At 45.0% G+C, this 22133-nt stretch overlaps 3 protein-coding genes across 10 annotated transcripts in view; 2 read left to right on the top strand and 1 right to left on the bottom strand.

Annotated features, from left to right (window-relative positions):
- Nucleotides 1–1174: 1174 nt before the first annotated feature.
- Nucleotides 1175–2371, top strand: Or52w1 (olfactory receptor family 52 subfamily W member 1). The gene has a single exon (XM_004863373.4). It carries the CDS (start codon nucleotides 1221–1223, stop codon nucleotides 2181–2183), a length of 963 nt encoding a protein of 320 aa, XP_004863430.1. The 5' UTR covers nucleotides 1175–1220; the 3' UTR covers nucleotides 2184–2371.
- Nucleotides 2372–6917: 4546 nt separating this feature from the next.
- CUNH11orf42 (chromosome unknown C11orf42 homolog) lies at nucleotides 6918–12336 on the top strand. 4 transcript variants are annotated; one of them, XM_021243212.2, is made up of 3 exons: nucleotides 6919–7219; nucleotides 10800–11595; nucleotides 11958–12336. In XM_021243212.2, the coding sequence occupies exons 1-3, from the start codon at nucleotides 7148–7150 to the stop codon at nucleotides 12194–12196; spliced, it is 1107 nt and encodes a 368-aa protein (XP_021098871.1). In that variant the 5' UTR covers nucleotides 6919–7147; the 3' UTR covers nucleotides 12197–12336. The 4 variants fall into 4 exon arrangements, with proteins under 4 accessions (XP_004863431.1, XP_021098871.1, XP_021098875.1 ...); XM_021243216.2 differs by having other exon boundaries at nucleotides 6920–7219; nucleotides 11860–12111; XM_004863374.3 differs by having other exon boundaries at nucleotides 6918–7219; nucleotides 10800–12111.
- Nucleotides 12317–22133, bottom strand: part of Fhip1b (FHF complex subunit HOOK interacting protein 1B) — a 22977-nt gene continuing 13160 nt past the window's right edge. For 2 of the 5 annotated variants that reach the window (XM_004863377.4, XM_087211825.1), the window contains 6 exons: nucleotides 19886–19965; nucleotides 19530–19693; nucleotides 18307–19098; nucleotides 15657–15835; nucleotides 15337–15499; nucleotides 12317–12836 (listed from right to left, as the gene is read on the bottom strand). In XM_004863377.4, coding sequence (XP_004863434.1) covers nucleotides 12478–12836; nucleotides 15337–15499; nucleotides 15657–15835; nucleotides 18307–19098; nucleotides 19530–19693; nucleotides 19886–19965 — 1737 coding nt within the window. In that variant the 3' untranslated portion in view covers nucleotides 12317–12477. Of the gene's footprint in view, nucleotides 12837–15336; nucleotides 15500–15633; nucleotides 15836–18306; nucleotides 19099–19529; nucleotides 19694–19885; nucleotides 19966–22133 lie in introns of all 5 variants that reach the window. The other 3 variants (XR_015451466.1, XM_087211827.1, XM_004863378.4) reach the window with 3 other exon arrangements.

The raw sequence follows: 22133 nt of genomic DNA, 5'->3' as shown, positions 1-22133 counted from the left end.
TCCTTATTTACTGAGCCCATCAGCACTGAGCCAAGGCAGAACAGGGAAGAGTTAATGTGGCACAGGTGAGCGGAAGAAGGGCCCTGAGGGAAGCAGGTAGAACAAACACATAAAGGGCCCCACCTGCACTGGCCAAGATGGAGAGAAGCTGCCAATGCACAGTGCCCAGGATCGTTCCCCAGTCAGTCAATTTCTTTCTCATTCAGCAGTTATTAAACTTCTGCTGGGAAGTCTGTCTATGCATCCTGCCTCCTCCAACATCAGAACTGCTTCTTCCTCATACACCTGCTACTCTGGGTTGAGTCCAATTTCCTCCCTCTCTGACACCTCGACTCTCTAAAACCCCAGGAATGAGACTCTAGTGGAACACCCACCACGACCACCACCACCGTCTTTCTGGATCACGAAGGATGAAAATGAAAGGAGACAAAAAGAAAAAGATTTTTTTTTCTTGCTGGCATCTCTCACCGATGCTTCTGAGCCCCAATTCAACTCTATCTGTTCAAGTTTACTGTTTCAACATCAAATTTAGAATGTAAGTACCCCACACCCCCAAACCCACCAAGCTTTCTCCTGCCCCTCAAGCTCCCAGCTTCACTCCAGATCCCATAGGCGTCCCATTAGTTTCTCCCTTTCTTCACACTCTGCCTGCATACTTCTTGGAGGGTTGGTGCACAGAATGTTAATGCTGGGAAACACCTATGATCATTGTGCCCATTCCCCTTCTAGAAGTGAGAAAGCTGGGGTCCAGAGGTCCCTCCCAAAGATACACAGTCGAGGACAGGATACCTTGATCCCCACCCAATGTTGGTTTTCCCCCAAAGTAGAGGTGAGACTGACTCTACTTGGACCTGAAAGAAGAGCATTCATCTCAGCTCTCTTCTCAGCTGTTCTCATTGGAAGGCTCTGGCTTGACCAATCACTGCAACAGTCACCCCTTCCTCTCACCTTTTCCTCACTACCACTGTCCTCCCACTTCTACCCCTGCAGCCCTCATGAGTTTTTAGGAACAAAGAATTCTCCCATCCTTGCTAAGACTATGACCATAATTTTCCAATCTGTCTCCATCAAGCAAGGGTTATCCTCATGATCTTCCTGCCCCTTCTCTACTCCTGTGGATGGGTTTGTGCCACTGTGACACTCCCCAAACCTGTCCTTTTGTCCCTCCCTTTTCCATAGGAATCATGCCCACATGAACCCTATAGCTTCACCCCTATAGGATGGTAGAAACTCCACAGTGCAACTCCACCTTCCTACGCCCAACCTTCTTCATACTGACTGGCATTCCAGGGCTAGGGGGTGCCCAGGCCTGGCTGACATTCATGTTTGGACCCATGTATCTGCTGGCCCTGCTGGGTAATGGGGCACTTCTCACACTGGTGCGAAAAGACTCCACACTGCACCAGCCCATGTTTCTACTTCTGGTAACATTGGCAGCCACAGACCTGGGCTTGGCCACATCAATAGCCCCAGGGTTGCTGGCTGTGCTGGGGCTTGGGCCCCGACCTGTACCATACACTGCCTGCCTGGTCCAGATGTTCTTCGTGCATGCACTGACTGCTGTAGAATCTGGGGTGCTTTTCGCCATGGCCTGTGACCGTGCTGTGGCAGTGGGGCGCCCATTGCATTACCCTGTCCTAGTTACCAAGGCCCGTGTGGGCTATGCAGCTTTGGCACTGGCACTCAAAGCTGTAGCTATTGTTGTGCCTTTCCCTCTGCTGGTGGCTCGATTTGAGCACTTCTGTGCCAAGACCATAGGCCATGCCTACTGTGCACACATGGCTGTGGTGGAGTTGGTGGTGGGTAACACACGGGCCAACAACTTGTATGGGCTGGCACTTTCATTAGCCATATCAGGTGTGGATATTCTGGGTATCACTGGCTCCTATGGGCTCATTGCCCATGCTGTGCTGCGGCTGCCTACCCGGGAAGCCCGTGCCAAAGCCTTTGGCACATGTAGTTCTCACATCTGTGTCATTCTGGCCTTCTATGTGCCTGGTCTCTTCTCCTTCCTCACGCACCGCTTTGGTCGTCACACTGTCCCAAAGCCTGTGCACGTCCTGCTGTCCAACGTCTACTTACTGCTGCCACCAGCCCTCAACCCCCTCATCTACGGTGCCCGCACCAAGCAGATCAGGGATCAACTCCTGGAAATGTTCATGTTCAGAAAAAGCCAGTTCTAATGGACAAGAGAAACAGTAGTGTGGAGGTGAAGCAGGGGAGGACACGGAGGAACACTGGGGCCAGCAGTGTGGGCTCTCTGTGTATGACCATAATCATCACTCGGCAGATATTTTTGGTGAAGCTCCAACTGTGTGCACCACTGCAGACTTTGGGCTGGCACTGTGTTCTGCTTGAGAGGAAGCAGAAGGCAAAGGGCTGTACATTACCAAGCAGGGAGAATAAATAGGGGAATTAGCTGGGACCATAATAAATAAGTCAACTGAAGGAAATCTTTTCTTGCCCCCACCACTATCATTTCAACCTAAGTCTGCCTAAGCTACCCTACAGATCCCAAACTTGGAGGCTTGGCACTGTCATAGAGGGTGGCACTGCCACTGGAGGAAAATGCTTAGGTGCTTCTCTGGGGTCCCCCACCTTCTGAGAATCTGGATGTGACTGGCGTCAATTTGCCCAGAACACTGTTTTTAAGACATTCCCAACTCAGTGAATCCTCCTGGTCTCATGTATCATCACTACTCCCCTAGCGCTATCCCTACCAAAGCCCCAAGAATTAACACTAGAATTTTTCCCTGGGTCTGCAGCTTCGAGGTTCAAATGAAAACACCTTTGGTGTCCCAGAATTATGACCATATCACTTGCTTGCCTGGGTCGAGTCATAATGACCTCTCATCAATTTGCCTGAGTGTATCCTCTACCAAGAATGTAGCACCCCCAAATGAATTCCCCACCAACACCTCTATTTGGGTCAATGTCACTTAAAGAACATGATGCTGATGCAATATGATGAAATAGGTATATTTCACACTGCTGCAGCTCCCAGAGGAAAAGATATTAAACAGGAAGTGCCATGGTGTTGTCCAACAGGGGATTCATTTTCTGCTAGGACTCTACAGTGAAACACTGTATAAAAGGTCTTTCATACCAGTGTGGAGTTCAAAACCTCGTATAGAGAGCAGGAGTCACTATTATGTGGCCAAAGAATGCTGCAAGCTGCACATGCAGACCCTAGCTCTAGTACTCCAAGAAAACTATCACACCCACAGGTATTTGTATAAGCCATGACCTGGAGCCTGGAGCAACCCAACCAACTCAGTTCAGATGGCTGGACTAAGTACCATAGGATACCATCCAGGAGAGGCAGCTGCAGCCTGATAAAACAGATGATGCCAACTCTAGGACATGGAGTCTCACCAGGTCCTGATCAAGAAGTGATGAGAGAGCACACATGATCTGCATGATTGTTGGGTGTTACTATACTGATCCAAGTAAGGAGGATATCTAAAATCAATTCAAATATGGGTTCAGTCATTCTCAAGACTAATTTTCTTCATAAAGTTCAGTTTAAAAGCCCTCCAAGCAATGATTTTGTGGATAACTGGGTCAAAATACTAATCCGAATGGGTCATAAATCTTTAAGACATCCATATCCGTATCGTAGTGATTTCTCTTTAATAAAAATGTCTTGAAAAAAAAATAATCAAGATGTGAACAAACATGTATACAGCAAGATATTTATTACATTATTATAAAGAAATATAAAGAAATTCTTGTAAGATTATCCCGTATTATACATACACAGCTTTGCCCTTCCCCTCTGATACATGAAAAGGGAAATCATGTGCAGCCAATGTTCTTAAGCAATGAATTGTGTCACCTTCCCTCCACAGGAAGACTCTTCTAAGGCACCTTCAACCCCTGCTGCAGAATTCCCCAGTAGTTGGTTCCAAAGCTATATGTTGTCCATTGTAAGAACTTTCTTCCTTCAAGCCAAAAATCTACTCCCTTGGACATTTGTAGTATGTTCTGAATGAAATTTCATACGAACCTACCATGTGATATGTTTAGAAAGCTTTACCAGAACACTCATTCCTCATTATAACCTGAGAAGAATTAATTGTAAGCCCACAAACCCATTACCTGCAATTTTAAGTTTAAAAGTCTCTGATGAAACCGGTTTATTACCTTTCACCCAAAATCATCTGACTTCAACTATTATGATCTTATTTAGTCTTTATCTCATTTACTATAAATATTCATACATTTAACTGAAGAAATGTTATGTGTTTGATCACAAGGCACTGCCCTGAATCCCACTGGGGTATTCCTTAATATGTTATATATACATATTATATATATGACATATATATATATAATTATATTCCCCTTTCTATAATTTGAAAACTTCTCAATTCCAAAATATATATGCCCCCAAAAGTTTCAAATAACGTACTAAGGACTTGTATGATTATCCCTGTAGATTGAGGGAAGTGAAGAGACTTGTTAGGGCTCTTTATCCCTCAGTCTTTGCTATTTTACACTTTGCTATATTGGCCAAGAGGTTTGTGCAGAGAACTCCATGTTCTCAGCATAAACAGCCCCTTTGGTTATTCCCTTTGTGCTCTCCACATCACCCTCAGAGATCCTGCAGATGATCTGTGCCTCTTTCTCAAGGAGACCCCAGAATGTGCCATACTGGAAGCAAATCATGTGGCAGATCATGGCCCAAAAAGCCCACCCCTTAGGCTCACCAGTTCTGTCCAGGACTCAGTTGTCATGTTTTCCTTCAATAACTTTCAGTCTCAGACTCTATGACCCAAAAGGAAAGACAGACTTCTTAATGTCAAAGTAGAGCAGTATGGAATTTAGGAAGCCTGGAAATCATGGCAGTCAGAAAGCAATAAAAAGAAATGAGAAGGTATAGGATTCTCACTGAGGAGTTCATCATTACCCCACTGCCTCCCTGAGCCCATCTCTGTGAACAAAAATCCCAAAGGGTTCTCACCTAATGTGACTAAGAGTCCACTATCCCTGCATCTACCTCATTTACCCCATCTCATGTGGGGTTCCCTCAACCATCTACATGTGCATCTCCCCCTTTGTCTCTGTACCTCTGCATCTCTGCCTCCTTGCACTATCAGTTTTATCCCATTTCTAGGTCTTTGGTCCTTGTGTATGTCTCTCTTGTACTCTACTTTTGTCTGTCTTCCTCAAGCAGAATTCCTTTCTGGAGAGAACAGAGGTGCCAACTACACTGCACTAAGTAACTTGTCCTTGTGAACCAAAATGAAAAAACATGCCACTAAAAGGAGGAACTTGATTTCACCTGTCATGAGAAACTTGAGGTTTCTGATTTGGTCTGTGCTGGCTTCTCTCTCATCCTGCCCATTTCCTTTTCTCTAAGCCACTTTGTGCTTTCCATCTAGCATGCACCTCTCCCACCACACATTAAATTACACAGAAGGAGGGCCGGGGATATAGCTCGATGGTTTCGCTGCCTGCTGCGCAAGCGCAAGGACCCAAGTTCAATCCCCGGTACCAAAAAAAAAAAAAAAAAAAAAAAAAAATCTACTCTGCTAAATTACGCAGAAGGAAAACATTGATTTCTCCCTTTACCAAAAGGCACTACTGTTTAATGGTTAAAGGTGGAATCAAATAGACTTAGATTTGAATCCCAGTCTATTAACTCTCTGTATGGCGTGGGCTAATTATCTAACTTCTCTGAGCTTTTTCTTCATTTGTAAAATGGAATATAATAGAACCTACATCAAGAAGTTCCTAAAAGGATTAAAATAATGCATCCAGTATACGGCACAGACCCTAGCACAGAAGAGCTCAACAAATATTTGATATTAATTCTTCTCCTGAAAAACAGAACCAAGCACAAAGACCCTTGGCACTCATGTTTAGCACTGTCTGAGAAGAACTTGCCCTTCACAGAGGGCAGTTATATCTCCTTTAGGAAATTTTTCTTGACATCACTCTCTCCCACCCCTATAGAACTGCTTCTCTGTCTCCCCACACTCATACCATCTCCAGCACTCAAATGACAGCCAACTTTGTGGGATAGCACTACAGTCTAGACCAAGCCAGGGGAGGATATTCCCTACACACAAGTTCTTCCTGGGCACAAAGGAGGCTCTCTGAGGGCCTGAGAGAACTCTTTGGACAGATAAGGTATAGGTGGGAGAGGAACTCCTAGAAAGACTAAGTCAAAACTAAAAAAACACTAGGTTGAAATTTCTGGACAAAACACAGGGGATATAACCAATAGGAGCTGCAGTAAGGCAGAACATAGTAGACAAAAGTCAGCCTAGGATAGGGAATTGAGCATGAAGAAAGTTTTCCTCAATTTTACTTCAGTAATTCTGGTTTCCTGAAAATTCTCTTCAGTTACTAAGGCAACATTATCTCAATTAGATTCTTACCCTCCACACTGTCATTGCTCAGCATGGTACCCTCCTACACACACATCTGTTTTCCTCTGCACTTATAACCCACCCATTTCAACCTAGGCTATACATTAAAATTGCTTAAGAAGCTTTTAGAAGTTGTGATGTCCAGGCACACCCCAGAACAATGAAATTTCTGGAAGTAAGAGACAGACATCAGTAATTTTTAAAGCTCCCAAGTAATTTCCAGGTGCAGCCAAGGTTGAGAACCACTGCTGCATTCTCTGTATAAGTCCTGTTCTTGGGCTGAGGATTTAGCTCAGTGGTTCCGCTGCCTGCCTCACAAGCACAAGGACCCGAGTTCGATCCCTGGTACCAAAAGAAAAAAAAAGAAACTCAAGTCCTGTTCTGTACTTCCATGTCCTTTAGGACGCCAACTCAACCTCACAAAGAAGTTATCTGCAGCTAACTGGAGAGTAAATTGCTTCAGGAAGACTACTAGAAGAAGAAACCTAATCCTATTTCCCTAAGGAATATAAACCAAGAATTATACACACACACACACTGCCACCTAACAGATACCAGCATTTTCTTCCCCTAAAGCAGGTGACTCAAGATTATGAACTACATACAGGCTGTAATGAGGCTAGAAAAGTTACTGTCCTCACCCTACCCAAGACATCACCTAGCAGGACCTCTATGATCTCATGCTGCAGTAGGTCAGAGCCCAAGGCATAGGGCCTCACCTTCCAGGGCAGCCTACGGTTCCTCCAACAGCCACTGCTCTGTCCACTATGTTGGTTAGTACTCCCCAACTGCTAACACTGGATGAAGCTGATGCCACTTGGACCCTCATCAAAGAAAAGGTTGGTAAAGGAAGCGACAACGATGTGACCTGGATGGGTCTGAACAGCTTGTGAGTAGGTAGAGGTGGGAAATCTAAGACAATAGTAACTAACATTTACTCAGTACCTGTTTGTATGTTAGGCACTAAGGTAAAGTGCTGTATGCAAGCTACCCCACTTAATCACAACTGCAGTAAGAAAGGCTCCCTAAAGATCAACATATAGTGAGCTGTAAAACAAAGGAGAAGCCATAAATCAGGAATAAGACTTAAGAGGTCAGGAAGGCTTCCTGAAGAATAGTCTTACTATGGAAGGAATAGTTATACAAAAACAGACAGAAGTAGCTGGCACATAAAAAGAACATAATAAACACCTGAATAAATCAATGAGCAGATGGATGGGGGAGTGAACAGCATACTAACTAAAGGTAGAGCATATGAAAAACAAAGACAGGAAAGAAAAACATTTGTAGAAGACTGCCAATACTCTTCTAGAGCTAAATTCAAATGAGTAGTGGCAAAATGAGGCCAAAAAAGTACCGAGGAAGATCATGGAAAGCCCTTTAAACTTCCTGTAGATTCTGGACTTTACCTTCAACCTCTTTCACATATTCCCTCCACCTTAATTCCCAAGAATGAGGAATTTGGATTGGAACCAAGCATAATTTCAAGAAGCACAGAGATCTTGCCCTTTTTGGGATTGCAGGTGTCTGACAAGTCCCATCAATTCACTTGTCAGATGCAGCCTAGATAGCTGCAAATTTCTCAGGTGGGAGACTTTATGGATCAGGTTATGGCTATGTTCACTTGAAGGCAAACATACTTGGAACATTCATAGAAAACAGCCCACTAAGCTTGCAGACTTAAAGCAGCCTTAATGACATACAGCACCCATTCTCTGATAAGCTGCTCACCACAAAGGCCAGGGAAGCTGAAAAAGGAGAACCGAAGTCTCACTGTGTATCTGAGTAACTGGTTTCAGCACTGCAGATGGTTCAACCCAAATTATACCAATCAGGATGAAAACAAATTTACTCTTCAAATATCAGAACACCATACCATCTCGGAGTATGAAAAAGCTCGCTGTACTATTTCAATAGAAAATTGAGGTAGAGATATGCAGGATAAGTTAAAATTAAATTGATATGTGGCAAATTCAAGGAGTAAGGAACCTTGAAACGATCCTGGTTTTCTATCACCAAAATTGTTGACAACTTATTGGGCACTTTATAAAACATTAGGCTAAACAGAATGTGACTAAAGAACTCCCCATTCAGAACTCAAGGTATGTGTAGGAAGATAATTCTCCACCATCACTTTCCTGGCCTATCCCTAGGAAACCTAGAACTTCTACTCAGAAAGAGAAGTTCAGTAGGAGCAAAAAGCTGTCTCAAATGGTGACTCTACCAAGAACACAGTCACTCTAGGAAAAGAACTAAGCAACAGAGCTTCTTCATTTTCCTACTTTAGATGACCACTGGGACTCTCAAGGGTAAGGAAGGACTTATAAGCCTCTATGGCAAATTAATACCTATGTGCTGGGGAGGAACCTATAGCTAAACTAAAGATTCACCCTTTCAGCAGAAACTTGGACAATAAGCACCAAGTATTTCAAACATCATTTCTGTTAGAGGGACCTCTCCTGAAGATGCTCCCATGTCATATGTTCAGAATCTAGAAACAAAAGAGCAATTAGGGTGGGATTCTGAGGTTACACTTAGTGGCTTTCATTGTCAAGGGGCAAAAATCATTCCACCCAAAAATGACAATACATCAGTGCTCTGCTCTCAACCCCGGAAACCCAACTGGCTCTTCTCAGAGCCCTATTCTTCACGTCCCCATCCAAAAAAAACTGATGTATGTCTTATTAAAGCAAAGAAGGAATGATGAGAAATTCTTCCATGCAGATCAAAGAGTGCCAGTTGTTTCTGTGGCCAGATGAACAAGACAGTAGCCTGCAAGCTACCTTGTTTGTCCCAGGTGCAGACTCAACTTCATCAGATAGCTATCCTCCTTTTAATACTAGGGATTAGCACTTCCAAAATAGCTCTATGTCGCCAAATGCAAATCAGTTTTAGGGGACCAATGACAGAGGAAGATAGGGGGTTGCCCTGACTCCCTAGAACAGAGGGCCATAAGTCTCAGCCAATGAAATGACCCAATCTCAGCCTTGAATGGGTTGAGATCATAATACCAGTACAATTACTAGAGGACCTTACAGGGTTCCCAGTTGTTCATGAAGTACTTTCTACAACTGTGTTTGTTACCAAGCGAGAAAAAAAAGAAGAAAATCCACATGACAAAAAAGACAAAACCCAAGGGAGCCGAAATCCCTACAAGCATTTTGGAAGTAACGTTACAAAGATGAGGCCTCAAATACCCTAAAAGAGAACTATGCCTTGTGGCTAAGGTAGAAAGTATATATTAGGAGGTAACTGACACAGCAAAGAACGGACATTAGAAACCTATCCCTGTCCACATATTCTCAGCTAACCAATCACCTAGGAATGATCCCTGAAGATTCCTTCTCCCACAACCCTTAGGTGACCAATTTCTACTAATTCTATCACATAAATCTTTCTAGAATCCTTCCTGCTCCCTCTTCCCCCATCTTCATTATTTCAGCTTTTACCTAACATGTTTTGCCTGGAGTATTACAATACTGTTAAATAATCAATTATCCTTATGTATGCTTTCCTATTAAAAATCAGCTTCCTAGGGGCCGGGGATTTAGCTCAGTGGTTTCACTGCCTGCTGCGCAAGCGCAAGGACCGAGTTCGATCCCTGGTACCAAAAAAATAAAAAATCAGCTTCCTAAAACACCTACCTGGGGTTGTCCCTACTACCCAGAACCCATAAAGTGGCTTCCAAGTGCCCCCAGGTAATATTCCAGTCACTTATAAAAGACATACAAGGCCTTTCATAATCTAGCTCTTGTATGCCTTTCCATCTTCATGTCTAACATCTAAGTAATATGAAATTATTTATTCCTAAATGTGACCCTCATGGTTCGAAAGTTCAGGTTTCTTCACTGGCTTATCCACTGCCTGGAATGACATTTTTCTAACTGGTTAATTCCTTCAAGTACAAGTATTTCTACCTAGAAACCTCCTTCTATCAAAGACAAAGGCCATTAAATCACTCCTGGTCCTCTTTACACCCTACTCTCTATTACTTTACTTAGCTAACTACTGCTTACCTTTTGTCTCCTCGATTAGACTGGGGTATATTAGGACAAATATAAAGAAAGTCTTTCTTTCACGTATCCTTAGTACCTGGCATAGTCTGGCACATTGTAGACCTTCAAGGTTTTGCTACAGGAAGAAACTAGGAGATATGCAGGAAGTATAACCTAATTCCCACTACATGGGAGGCTGAGGCAGAAGGATCACCATGAGTTCAAGGCTAGCCTGGGCTACATAGTGAGTTCAAGGCCAGCCTGGGCTTCCCAGCAAGATCCTATCTCAAAAAAACAAAAACAAAAACAAAACAAAAGACTAGGTATGTTGTAGAGATGTAAGTAACAGTAGACTACTCTAGTAGACTACTAGTTCACTCTTGACCCTAACTCAGTGCCTGACTTACAAACTGGCCACCTGCAGGTTATCCAGGAACGCTTTGGATCCAACGTAGTGGCAGTGCCTTTCTTGTCAGACGCAGCCTTCTATGACCTATTGGGCGTGCTAGTGAAACAGTCCCGGCCAGCCCACTACCGCCTGGCTTTGCCAGGTCGGCAGGGCCGAAGGGCACTGGAACCAATGGGACTGCTACCAAACCTCCTAGAACAAGCAGGATCTGAGAGTGCCTTTACCCACTGCACTCGGGAATACTCACCAAATGGCCGAGCAGAGATTACCTATGAAGAGATGCGACTGTTGGATGGGCAGCCCTGCTGGATCCGCCTACATACAGGTGGCCTTCGCAAGAAGGTTGCTTTCCTGTTGCTGCCACCAGGGCAGGTGAGCCTACAGCAGAATCTTCCCTGGCTCCGAAGCACCCACAGCATCTATGTCATCTACCAGGTCTTCTCTTGCTCCTGGCTGCGCCTGGAGCTGTTGCCTACAGCTGGTGAGCCCCAGCTGCTCCAGTTACAGCAATCATTGCCTGTTGCTTTCTCCTGCCTCAAGTTTTCACTGCAGCCCAAGGGTGTGCTGGGACCACAGAAACCTCTGACCAAAGATCCACTTCCTCGTGCAGCCAAATGGATTAGACCCAACCCTAGCATCATGCCAACTCTGGCCCCATCAGCACCTGCTGATACCCCCAAAGCTGCTGATGGGCCCCCATCCACCCCAGCCCCACCTACACCACCTCCCCAGGAAGGACTAGAAGGCAGACCCAACAGATTCTCCTACAAGGGCCGAAACCCCTTCCGGAGAGGGCCCCAGATGCTGTCAGGTATTGCTAGGGGAAATGATGAAGTGATGGGAGGGACAGAGTGGAGGGGGAAAGGGGGTATGGCGAGTATAAGCCAGGCAAGTGTGGAGCACCCAAGATTGTACATCCCTGGTGAAGGGGATGGCATAAGGGACCCAGGGGAGGGTCAATCAGAAGCACGGCCCTGGTACGGGGGTGGGGTCAGCAGAGAGAACCAGAGGGAGGGACAGGGGAATCAGAAAGACAAGGGCATGAGTCAAGCTGTGACTATCCCAACCCTGGCAGAGAACTGGCTCTTCGGTCCCCGAAGCCCCCCACCAGAAGCCCAGGGTGGGGATCCCGGGGACCCAGATCGGCACTCCATGTCCCTGCCCCTGCTGCAGGGTCTGTCCTCGGAGTTCGACAGCGACGACTGAAGTTGAAGCGACAGATCCAGCGGGCAAAGCCCCCAAGATCTGGCAAAGGGACACTGGTCCCCAATAAACATCAGCTGCTGTTCCCCAAAGCCATCCTGGGCCTACGTTGTTTCTTCCTTCTGTGGTCCAGAGGCAGGGGAAGAGTTCCCACTTTTTTCCCTTGGCTTCAAGTTCTCTCAGCCTCTAAGGGCAAAAGAGATGCTTGAAACCCTTGTATCAGTGTCTTCACCAGACAGAAGACTCCTGATGACCTTCCCATCTATGTACAACCATTTTGCGGACCCAACCCCATAGGTAAAGGGTGGGAAAAAAGAATGAGCACAAAATACAGATTTCCCTTTTATACATATTGCAATAAGTTCTCCATAAAACATTCATCTGAAATAAATTAAAAAGTTCTTTTGCCACTGCCTCCAAACATAAAAAGGAGCCTGTGCCCTGGCCTCAGCCCAGATCACTTATGGCCCTGATTGTCCATGGAAGAAAATTAAGGATTGAGGGGCCCAAGGCCTGAGATGGGAGGGCCAGATGCCTCCTCTGAAGTATCCAACAAGAAAGGTGAGGTGACGGCATGGGCCTGGGAAATGGCAGCCAACTCCTTGAGAAACTCAGGGAAAATGACTGCACAGTAGACAGCATTCTTGACTCGCAGAGCCTCACCTTGGCGCTCGGGGGCCCCACCCTTGGGGAACAGAACTGGAGTCGATGCCCCAGGAGAGCCCCCACCTAGACCAAGTCCAGCTCCGTCTCGCCCAGGCTGAAGAATCTGTGTTGCCTGCCGGGCCCTTGTTGGACTGTGTGCATGCCGCAGGAGTAATTCCCCCAAGGACGGCCTCCGGCTCTTCACTGGGAATAAACAGGGGTATCAAGAGGGTGCTCAGATCGCGGAACCTGCCTGAGTTTGGGAAAGTAGACTCCCCCATACCCTAGGTTCCTGGATTCTCTACTAGGGCTCTAAAAGAAGAACAACAAATAGATCCCAGGTTCCATTTCTTATACCCTCTGTGAAGACCACCCCAGAGAACAAAGAGGGGAGGTGTTCTTCCTCATTCCAACATCAAAACACTGCCTGCCCAGCCTTTCCCCCTCTACCCAGCCTCCCCAGCCAGGCAACCATCATCTTAACCAGCCAACACTTTGAGCCACCTCATTCCCAGCTATGATTCCTTCCTTCTCCACCTGCCCTCACCCGGAGGGGTTCTTCTCTTTCCAGTCACTACTCTACCACCACCAAGCTACTTCTCTGTTTATAACAAGCCCTTTATCCATTATCTTCCCGTATCTTTCAGAACTAGAGTCAACCACTTACCCTTACCCTCCCTATCTGACCCAGGCCCTCTGCTCCTTCAATACAGGCACTGTATGTGTTAATCACAGTTCAGGGATTCTTTCATTTCTGTCATACTCTACCTCTAATATCTGCTTTCCTGTACCATCACTTCACTGTTCACCAGTCCCTGTCCTATACAAACCAAACCTCCCTTTCACCTGTCCTGGAAAGACAACTTCATGTTGGCTTAGACTCAAATAAGCCATTTAAAACACTGTTCTTCCTCTACTTTTCTGGCATATTCCTGGATCTGGACCCATGCCTACTATATAGCCTAGACTCAAGCTTCTAGATCATAACATTTTCCATTCCCTACCTCCAATTAGCTAGAGACACTCCACAGATCTATCAAACTTGGCATTCAAAGCCCTTTACAATCAAGTTTACACTCCTCCAAACCTCTTCTCAAACTCTCCACACCCACTATGTTTTGGCACCCACATCTATCTTCTTGGAACCTAATAGACACTTTGCATGCCTCTATGCCTCCCTCTGCCTACATGTTGCTCTCCCAACATTTCTTATCCTTTCTGACTTAATTTTACTACCTCGAACTCTGGGAAATCTCCTCCAATTTTCCCTCCACTAACTTCCATTTTACTGCCCTTTTCTCAACATATTTTAATAATTTCTTCTCATGTCTTCTATTTGATGAACTAATCTGTGAGCTGAAGATCTTAACTGTGACTTATCCAGCTTTGCACCCTTGGCACCTCCAGTGATCCCAATGGTAGAACTATAGAAGCAAGAAGCAATCACAATATTAAACCATTAGGAAATCATGCCAAGCAATTTAGCATGGTCTTCACAGTTGAGCAGTAACCGTGTGGTACTCTCTTCCTAGCCCATACACTTTTCTCCTTAGCCTCTATTTTATCTCTGTTCTCACTCTCAGCTTATCATTTTGTCACCTACTTGGATAAGCAAAGAATGACATGAAATTTTTAACATCCTCTTCCACACTTCACAACTCCATTGGTATAAGTCACTTCTGCTTCCATCTCTACTCATTTGCCTCAAAGGGCGAAAAAACAAAAACCCTTTTCAAAATTAATCTTCTTCTGGTGCTCTAAATGCCAGTACTACTACAAGACCTTGCTCCCTGTTACTACTGTCCTCTAGTCACTCTCCAGAGTTTATGCTCTTTGAAGGCAGAGATGACATCTTGTACCACCCAAAATCCCTGTACCAAAAACAATAACCAGCACACATGACAACTGCTCATATCCTTGTTAAATAAAAAAATCTAGATTTAAAATTTCATGGTCATACTGAATTCTCCCCTCTTCCTTATCCACTCACAACCACTCACCAAATTTTGCCAATACTTCCTTCCCATTTCCACCTTACCAAATGCTCCCTTCCTTTTTCACTATTCTAAATGTATGTTTCACTGGTCACATTTGCATTATGAAAAAAACCTCCAAATGTTCTGCCTGACTCCCCTTCTCCTACCTAGCTCTAATTCATTTCCACCAATTTACTCATCTCTCCCCTTGCACATTTAAGAACCTCCAATGGTTTCTCACTGCCTAAAAGATCACAACTTCTACCCAGTCCAATTTCCACTCTGAGAACCTGCTCCTCTAGCTAAATCTTTTCAGCCTTAACATCACTGTTCACCTGACATTTAAACTGCTGATCCAACTAGATAGTACCAAGATGTTTCCTGACCAAAAATACAGACTTTCCACACCTCTGCCTACCTAGGTCTAACCACAATAAATATCATATCCTTCACTAAATTCTCACAATTTATCAACCTAAAGACTACTCTATCACCTTGACAATCCTTAAATCCTGAAGCAGATTTTGCTGGTACTACTGATTGGGCTCTTACTCAATAGAACTGTGTTCTAGCCTCTGACCCAAAGTCTGAGAACAAACATTAAGACTCCACTTTTTTTACAATCTCCAGTGGCTGGTACAAGGTTTCACCTTTAATGAGAATTCAGCTAACCTGAGCTAACAGCTGTCTAGGGAGGGCAGGGAGCAGGGTGATGGAATAGGCCTCACCTAGGGGATCGGAGCGGCGGGGGGCAGATCCTGTTGTAGGACCCTCAGCCCAGTCCAACTTGCCACGGGCAATGAGGTACTTCTTGGCTTTGGATAGCAGTGCTGGGAAGTCCTCCTGGGAAGCTGCAAAGCTCTCAATCTTATTCTTCACAGAGCCCAGCACCTATGAAGCACAACTTCATGACATTTCTGGTGGTTTAGACTGATGCAGTCTTTTCTAGTCCCACTGGACCTATTCCCAGCCCACCCAGGGTCACTCCAGCTGCGGGCCTGGCCCACCACGGAGCCTGGACGCACCCATGCATGCATGCATCGCACACCTGCAGCAGGGACTTGACACTGGGCTGGAAGACCATGTTGGTGTTGAGCAGGAAAGAGCGGAGCAGGGGCTGGGGATGACAGGCCAGCTGGGCCACCAGCCCCGTCAGCAGAAAGTTGACATAGACGGAGTTCTGCAGCATGTTCTCAAGTTTGGCAAAGAGCACAGCCATGAAGGGGCCTGGGGGGGTGGGGGTGGGCACAAGGATACAAGGCCTGAACACAATGCACATCGCATGCATTCCTCCCCAAAACAAGAAACTCCCACTAGATGAAAATATTTGTGTGTTAGTCTCTGGGAATGTTGGAATGTCCTGTGACAACCTATCCAGGAGAAAATAAGATAGTAAACACCACATGAACCCACAAGAGTCTAGATGCTGGCTTTATACACATTCAAGCTGAAGAGCCAGATCTCAGGCTCCAGAAAAACAGAGACCTCTTTTCAGATTTCTGCTTTACCCTTTACTAGTTAGGTTACTGGATAAGGCTCTCCAAGCTTTAGCTTCCTACTTGGAAAAATAAGAAAATATACCTACTATAAGAGGTAATTAAGAGGATTAAAGCAATATCAATGTAAAGTATTAAGTCTAAGACCAGGCAAATTTTATGTATTCAATTATAACCATAAGCTATACAATAATTTCTCAGTTTTTAAAAAGCTTCATCCAAGAGGCACAACAGAAGAATGAATAGGCAGAGAAAGCAATTAGGACCAAAACACAGAATCAGGTTCCACATAAGACAAAGTAACACAAACTTGGTGAAAAAGAAAGCAAGAAACTGTAGCAAACACAGAGGGGTTATATTTAATGTTTATAGTTAGAGGAGAAATCTCTGGAGGTCCAGAGAAGACATCAGCTCTGTCTTTGATGAGCTGGGACTGGGACCAAGAAGGTGGAACAGAACATGTAGCAAAAGGATAATTTAGTTCAGAGGCACAGTAAACTGACTCACAGTGGCAGAGAACAGAAGGAATTAGCATTACCCACTAGGAGAAAGATGTTTCACCAGCATTAGGACTCTAGAACCAACAATCTTTCTGATCAGGAATTTTTTGAAGAAAGGGAATGTATCTCAGAACTTAACTATGCATCAAGACAGAAAAAAGATGAAGGGCAAGAGGTAGAAAATCCTACAAAAGATCAAAGAACATCTACTTCAAGTACTCATGACCAGCCTTAGTTTAAAAACAACTCTAGTGAAACAGGATCCTAAGATAACCTACAGCTTTATCATTCTATTCCTCTCATTGCCTGGGGGCCTCTTGTAAGAGACAATTCAAAAAGCTCATTTAAGTTTACAAAGAAGAAAAAAGAAAGAAGCTTTAATTAATACTTCAAGACTGGTAAAAACCTGCACACCACCTCCTAGAGGTACTGAGTAGAAAGGAACTGAGTGGAGGATAAATAAATGAAAAGATGTTTTCTGTGGTCTGCAAGGAAAGGAAGTTGACTCTAGAGTAGAAGCTGCAATGTTATACAAGCAGGATCCCAGGCCAGGAAGGACATAAACTGATCAAAATGGTGGCTAAACTGAACATAATTAGACTACAAGCAATGAGAAGATGGATGGTTCCTTTGGTCAACTTAAATCTGCCATGAACCCAGAAATGATAATCCTAGTGAAAAGCTACCATATGTTGAGTTTTCACAATATACCAGAATTGTAGTGATTTATATCCATTAAAGGCAGAGATGGGATGCCAACTTAAGATATGCTTAATCCAAATCCTATGATCTTCACTTTAGCCACTACACTGGTTGCCAAGGTGTTTTTTATTCTCCCTGGCATGGGATATGTTGTGAGGATTAGAGCCAGAGGAGGGTTCAGCTGGCTCTTACAAACAAAGGAGAGTGAGCCCACCCACTCAGGTCAGGTCTAGCTTCAGAAGCATTCTGGAGAACCCACAAGGACTCATCTACGGAGCTCGGGGCCATACTCTGTCACTTGCCTTCAAAGGGTGATTCACTTTGTCTACTTGTGTCCTTACTACTAGGGGCCATACTCTGTCACTTGCCTTCAAAGGGTGATTCACTTTCTCTACTTGTGTCCTTACTACTAGTCATAAATCTCTAAGGCATTCATACTGAGGGATCAAGGCAACCAGGAAAGGACAAGGACAGTGGACATTTGGGTTCTTCCTTAAAAAGGAAGGGAAGAAGGAGCTGAGTGACGAGGACAGAACTGACTCTAGGATATAGGAGAGCTGACGTAATACTCAATACATACAATACATAGTGGTGAGAACAACTGAGAACAGAGGTTTACATGTGCCTCTCACACAAGACGCACATGTCTTCCATATAGTTCAGATATATTGTGATTCACCACAAAACAAAAAAATTTAAAATCCTAATCACATATCCCAGGAAATGGCCAGACTAGGGGAAGAGGAGGAACACGCACATAGGACAGACATATAAGGCTCAAACATTAAGTCAACACTCAAACTAGCACAAGCATGGAAGAGAGACAGATATGAGAACACAAGTATGACATGATATGTATCTGTAAGGGATCCAGGCAAAATGCATGAGGGCTAGGCAAGTACACAGACATGACATAGCCGAGAAGTCTCAGAAATCAGCACAACATGTCAAGAGCATGCAAAGAGTACACAAAGCAGAAATCCTAGGCTAAGTAGCTTACCAGTGAAGGGCTGGCTCGGCAGCTGGTTGAGAGTCCGAAAAGGGCTGCTGAGGAAAGGGCCAGGGGGCTCAGGGGGACAGGTGAAGCTCTCGTAGGCCTCCTCTTCCTCAAGAGGTAGTGGAGGTTCTAGAGGGTGCTCTGAGCCAGCTCCACCATTGCTCAATGCCACCTCCAACTCATGGAGCTCTTGCCCAAAGCTCTCTAGTCCTGCCATACCCTCAGAGGTACCCTCTAGTAGTTCCCTGGCTCCCTCCTGTGGCACCAGATATGGCACCAGACGAACCTTCTTGGCTCCCTCAGGCCATGATCCTGGCACTCCATTGAGCTGCAGAGGAGGCATATGGCCAGGGCCCTCCCCTACACTCCCAGATAGTCCCCTACTCCCCAGCTCTTCTTCCTCCCCTTGCCCCACATTGTCCCTGTTCTCCTCAGGCAGTAGGCTGCGTTTCTTAGTCCGGGAGCCAAGAGGACTAGGCTCAGGAGGGGGACGCTCGCCATCATAGGGGGCAGACCAGGTACGGCAGGCTCGGACACAGCGGTCCACACCACGGCGTGCCTCACGCAGATACTCCAGGTAATTGTCTTCCAGCTCACCGGGCTCCTCTGCAGGGCTGAGCCGTCGGCCAGGGCTGGAGGCTGGGGATGCAGCAAGCCCTGGGGAATGAGGGGTTGGACCTGGAGACTCAGGGCCACCCAGGCTCTGCTGCCGAAGGAAGAAAGCCAGACGAGATGGTGTGGAGGGCCGAGGCACTGTCACCACAGAAGAGGAATCAATGCTTGGGCTTCCAGGGCCTTTAGAAGGGAAAAGAACATAAGAGGAACCAAGGAGACAGAGGGTCTGAGAGATAAGATACATAAGGAGACTAAGAGAGAAGGTGGTAAGAAGGCAGAAATACAGAGCCTATTTAGATAGCTGACTCTCCAACCTCCAGATTAACCTCTTCCTCATCCACCACCCCCTCTCACTATCACCACCATCAAAGAGAAAATGAAAATAAAAAGAGTACAGGAATGGAGTGAAGAAGACGAAAAGGTATGCCCAGAAGTTCAACCCACATTTCTTTGGTGAGGTTAAGGATCCTTCTTCCACAACTTCCCGAAGAAAGGCCACTCATGGTCACCTCCCTCCCCCTACCCAAGCCCCATCTTCTTGCTAGGATCACTGAGAGCCCAAGCCATACCCGTGATGTCCTCCCTTCTCCCTGCCTCTCTGCTAGGCCCACCTCGTGCCCATGAGGCATGCTCTGGACGAGGTGGGCTGGGGGCACCATGCCGACAACAGCGTGGGATTAGGGAGAGAAACTTGTCAGCTGCTCGTCCATAGAGATCCACATCACGTACTGCTGGCTTCTGGCTCAGCATCACATGGTTACATGGAACAAGATACCTGGGAAAGAGTATAAAGGAGGCACAGGATGTGTCAGGAAGGAAAGTGCCTAGAAGAAAGCAGGCCAATAAAATAAAATGGCTAAGCCATGCTCCAGGAAGATACTCATGAGGAACCCCAATACAGCCCACTGCCTCAGCAATGCACAAGGCCCTGGAGTCAGCCTTCCCTCAGCCCTGCCCTCACAGGTACCTGAGAACCAGCTGCAGCAGGACATCCTCACAGCTGAGGTTCAGGAGGGTCCTGAAGAGACTCAGAGAGACCATGCAGAGCTGGGGGATGGGGAAGGGAGGGAGTCACCATAAAATCTCTCTACCCTCCAAACTGTTCATCAAATGATAACTCCTCCCCTAACCCCCAAGTCCAACCAACCACTCCAGGAGCAACAAATGTGCACAGGGCCTACCACATAGCAGCCATTCCAGTGATCTTTTGGGGTAAGACTGCACTATTCACAAACAGTAATGAACTATGAATTAGGCCCAATGGATTTCCTCAGATCATATACATAACAGCAGACTCTCTGGGCATATATGCTGTCAGGTGAGACTCCAGCAACACTAGAATGAAAACCCAAGAAAAGAGACACTGAGAAATACTGTGGCCAAGTGAATGACAAACAGGAAACAGCAGCAACAGGCTAACCGAGTGAATGCCTGTCAGGAGGGACCATAGCAACACCAAAACTGGATCCCTACCAACAAAGACCGAGAAGGAACCTGGAAGAGTACCAACTGGGAAATGGGTGGAGCTGGGAACATGGAGTCTGAGTCACCTCTCCAACCCCAGTGTGCATCAAAACATAAAATAATAAAAACTTTAGGGCAGCTAACAGGAAAAGGAAAAAGTAGGTGGGTTCAGATTAGGGGAAACCTTCTGTTAAAAAAAAAAGGAAGAAGGCTTGTTAATCTCTGGCTAGAGAGGAAAAAAAAAAAGACATACATAAATTCTCCCTCACTCCTCTGAATCCCTGTAGCAACTTCTCTATACTTATCTCATAGCAAGTATGTCAGACACCACATGCTCCCTCAAGACAACTAATAAGCTATAGTCTAAGTGTTAACTGTTTGCTACTGAACTATGGGAGAATTAAAAGGCAACCACATAGCAGGAAAAAGATGAGAACAGTTCACATTCAGAAGGCTGATCTTAAATGACCACTTTAACTAGCAATGAAGAATTCAGACTCACTGAAAATTAATGTGGTGGGTAGAAAAGTAGTCCTTCAAAGATGTCCACATCCTAATCTCCTGAACCTGTAAATATTTACTTGCATAGTAGAAGAGACTTTGCAGATGTGATTAAGATTACAGAATTTGAGATGGGAGATTATCCTACATTATCTAGGTGGGTCCAATCAAGCCCTAAGTCCTTAAAAACAGAATCACTACTGGGTGTATAAAAAAAGGAAGAGAGGGCTGGGGATTTAGCTCAGTGGTTCACTGCCTGACTCGAAAGCACAAGGTCCCAAGTTCAATTCCTGGTACCAAAAACAAAACAACAACAACAAAAAAGGAAGAGAAATGTGAAACATGACAGAATGTAACACTCATTTCTAGCTCTGAAGACGAATGAAGGGGCCAAGAACGAAGGAATCTGGTTGGCTCCATAAGCTAGGAATGGTCTTCTTCAGTGCATAGCTAGCAAAAAAACACAAGATCTCAGTCTCACAACTTTAAGAAAATCAATTCTACCTACAGCCCAAATATGTCCTCTAAAACTATAAGATAATGGTAATTTGTTATAAAAACAATAGAAAACTAGCTCAGAAAATCAAGACACAGGGACTAGCCAGAATGATTCGCTTCAAGGGACAAAACAGGGTACATGAGTCACAAAGTCAAACCAACAATTTCAATTTTTTTTATTTTTTTTTATTTTTTTTGGTACCGGGGATCGAACTCGGGTCCTCGCGCTTGCGCAGCAGGTGGCAAAACCACTGAGCTAAATCCCTGGCCCTCAAGCCAACAATTTCAACCTTGAAATGACCACACAGTGGAAAGGAAAGCATTTAAATGTCTAACACAGGATTAGAAGAGATCTGGTTCCTCCAAGAACCATGAATCAAGAAGAAGAAATACTCTAAAAACATGTAAGCCTTCTAAGACCAGGGGATCAAACAAGACCAATGAGTACTAAGGACTAAAGACAATGGGGGATAACAGAGATTAGGATAAGAATAAAATTAAAGAATGACCTTGGGAAAGAGGCGACAACCTGTAAAAGGATGTCAACGGTTGCTAAACACGAACAAGACATTGCATGAGGTCAAACGTAAGACTATTGCCTAATTTCAGCAGAATGAGGAACACAACTGCTATTGTCTTTGTAAAATTAGACCTTTAGAGTCCAAGACACCTCTCCAACTTTGGGTTTATATCAACAAATTTTAATTCAAAGCATGTATCATGATTATTTTTAGAACATTTTAAAAATACAA

This window comes from Heterocephalus glaber, unplaced genomic scaffold, assembly GCF_053883595.1.
Source record: "Heterocephalus glaber isolate CG9 unplaced genomic scaffold, H.glaber_assembly_v1.0 deba00001428, whole genome shotgun sequence".
Lineage (NCBI taxonomy): Eukaryota > Metazoa > Chordata > Mammalia > Rodentia > Bathyergidae > Heterocephalus > Heterocephalus glaber.
Note: the sequence above shows the minus strand (reverse complement) of the source record. Positions and strands in the feature narration are given on the sequence as shown.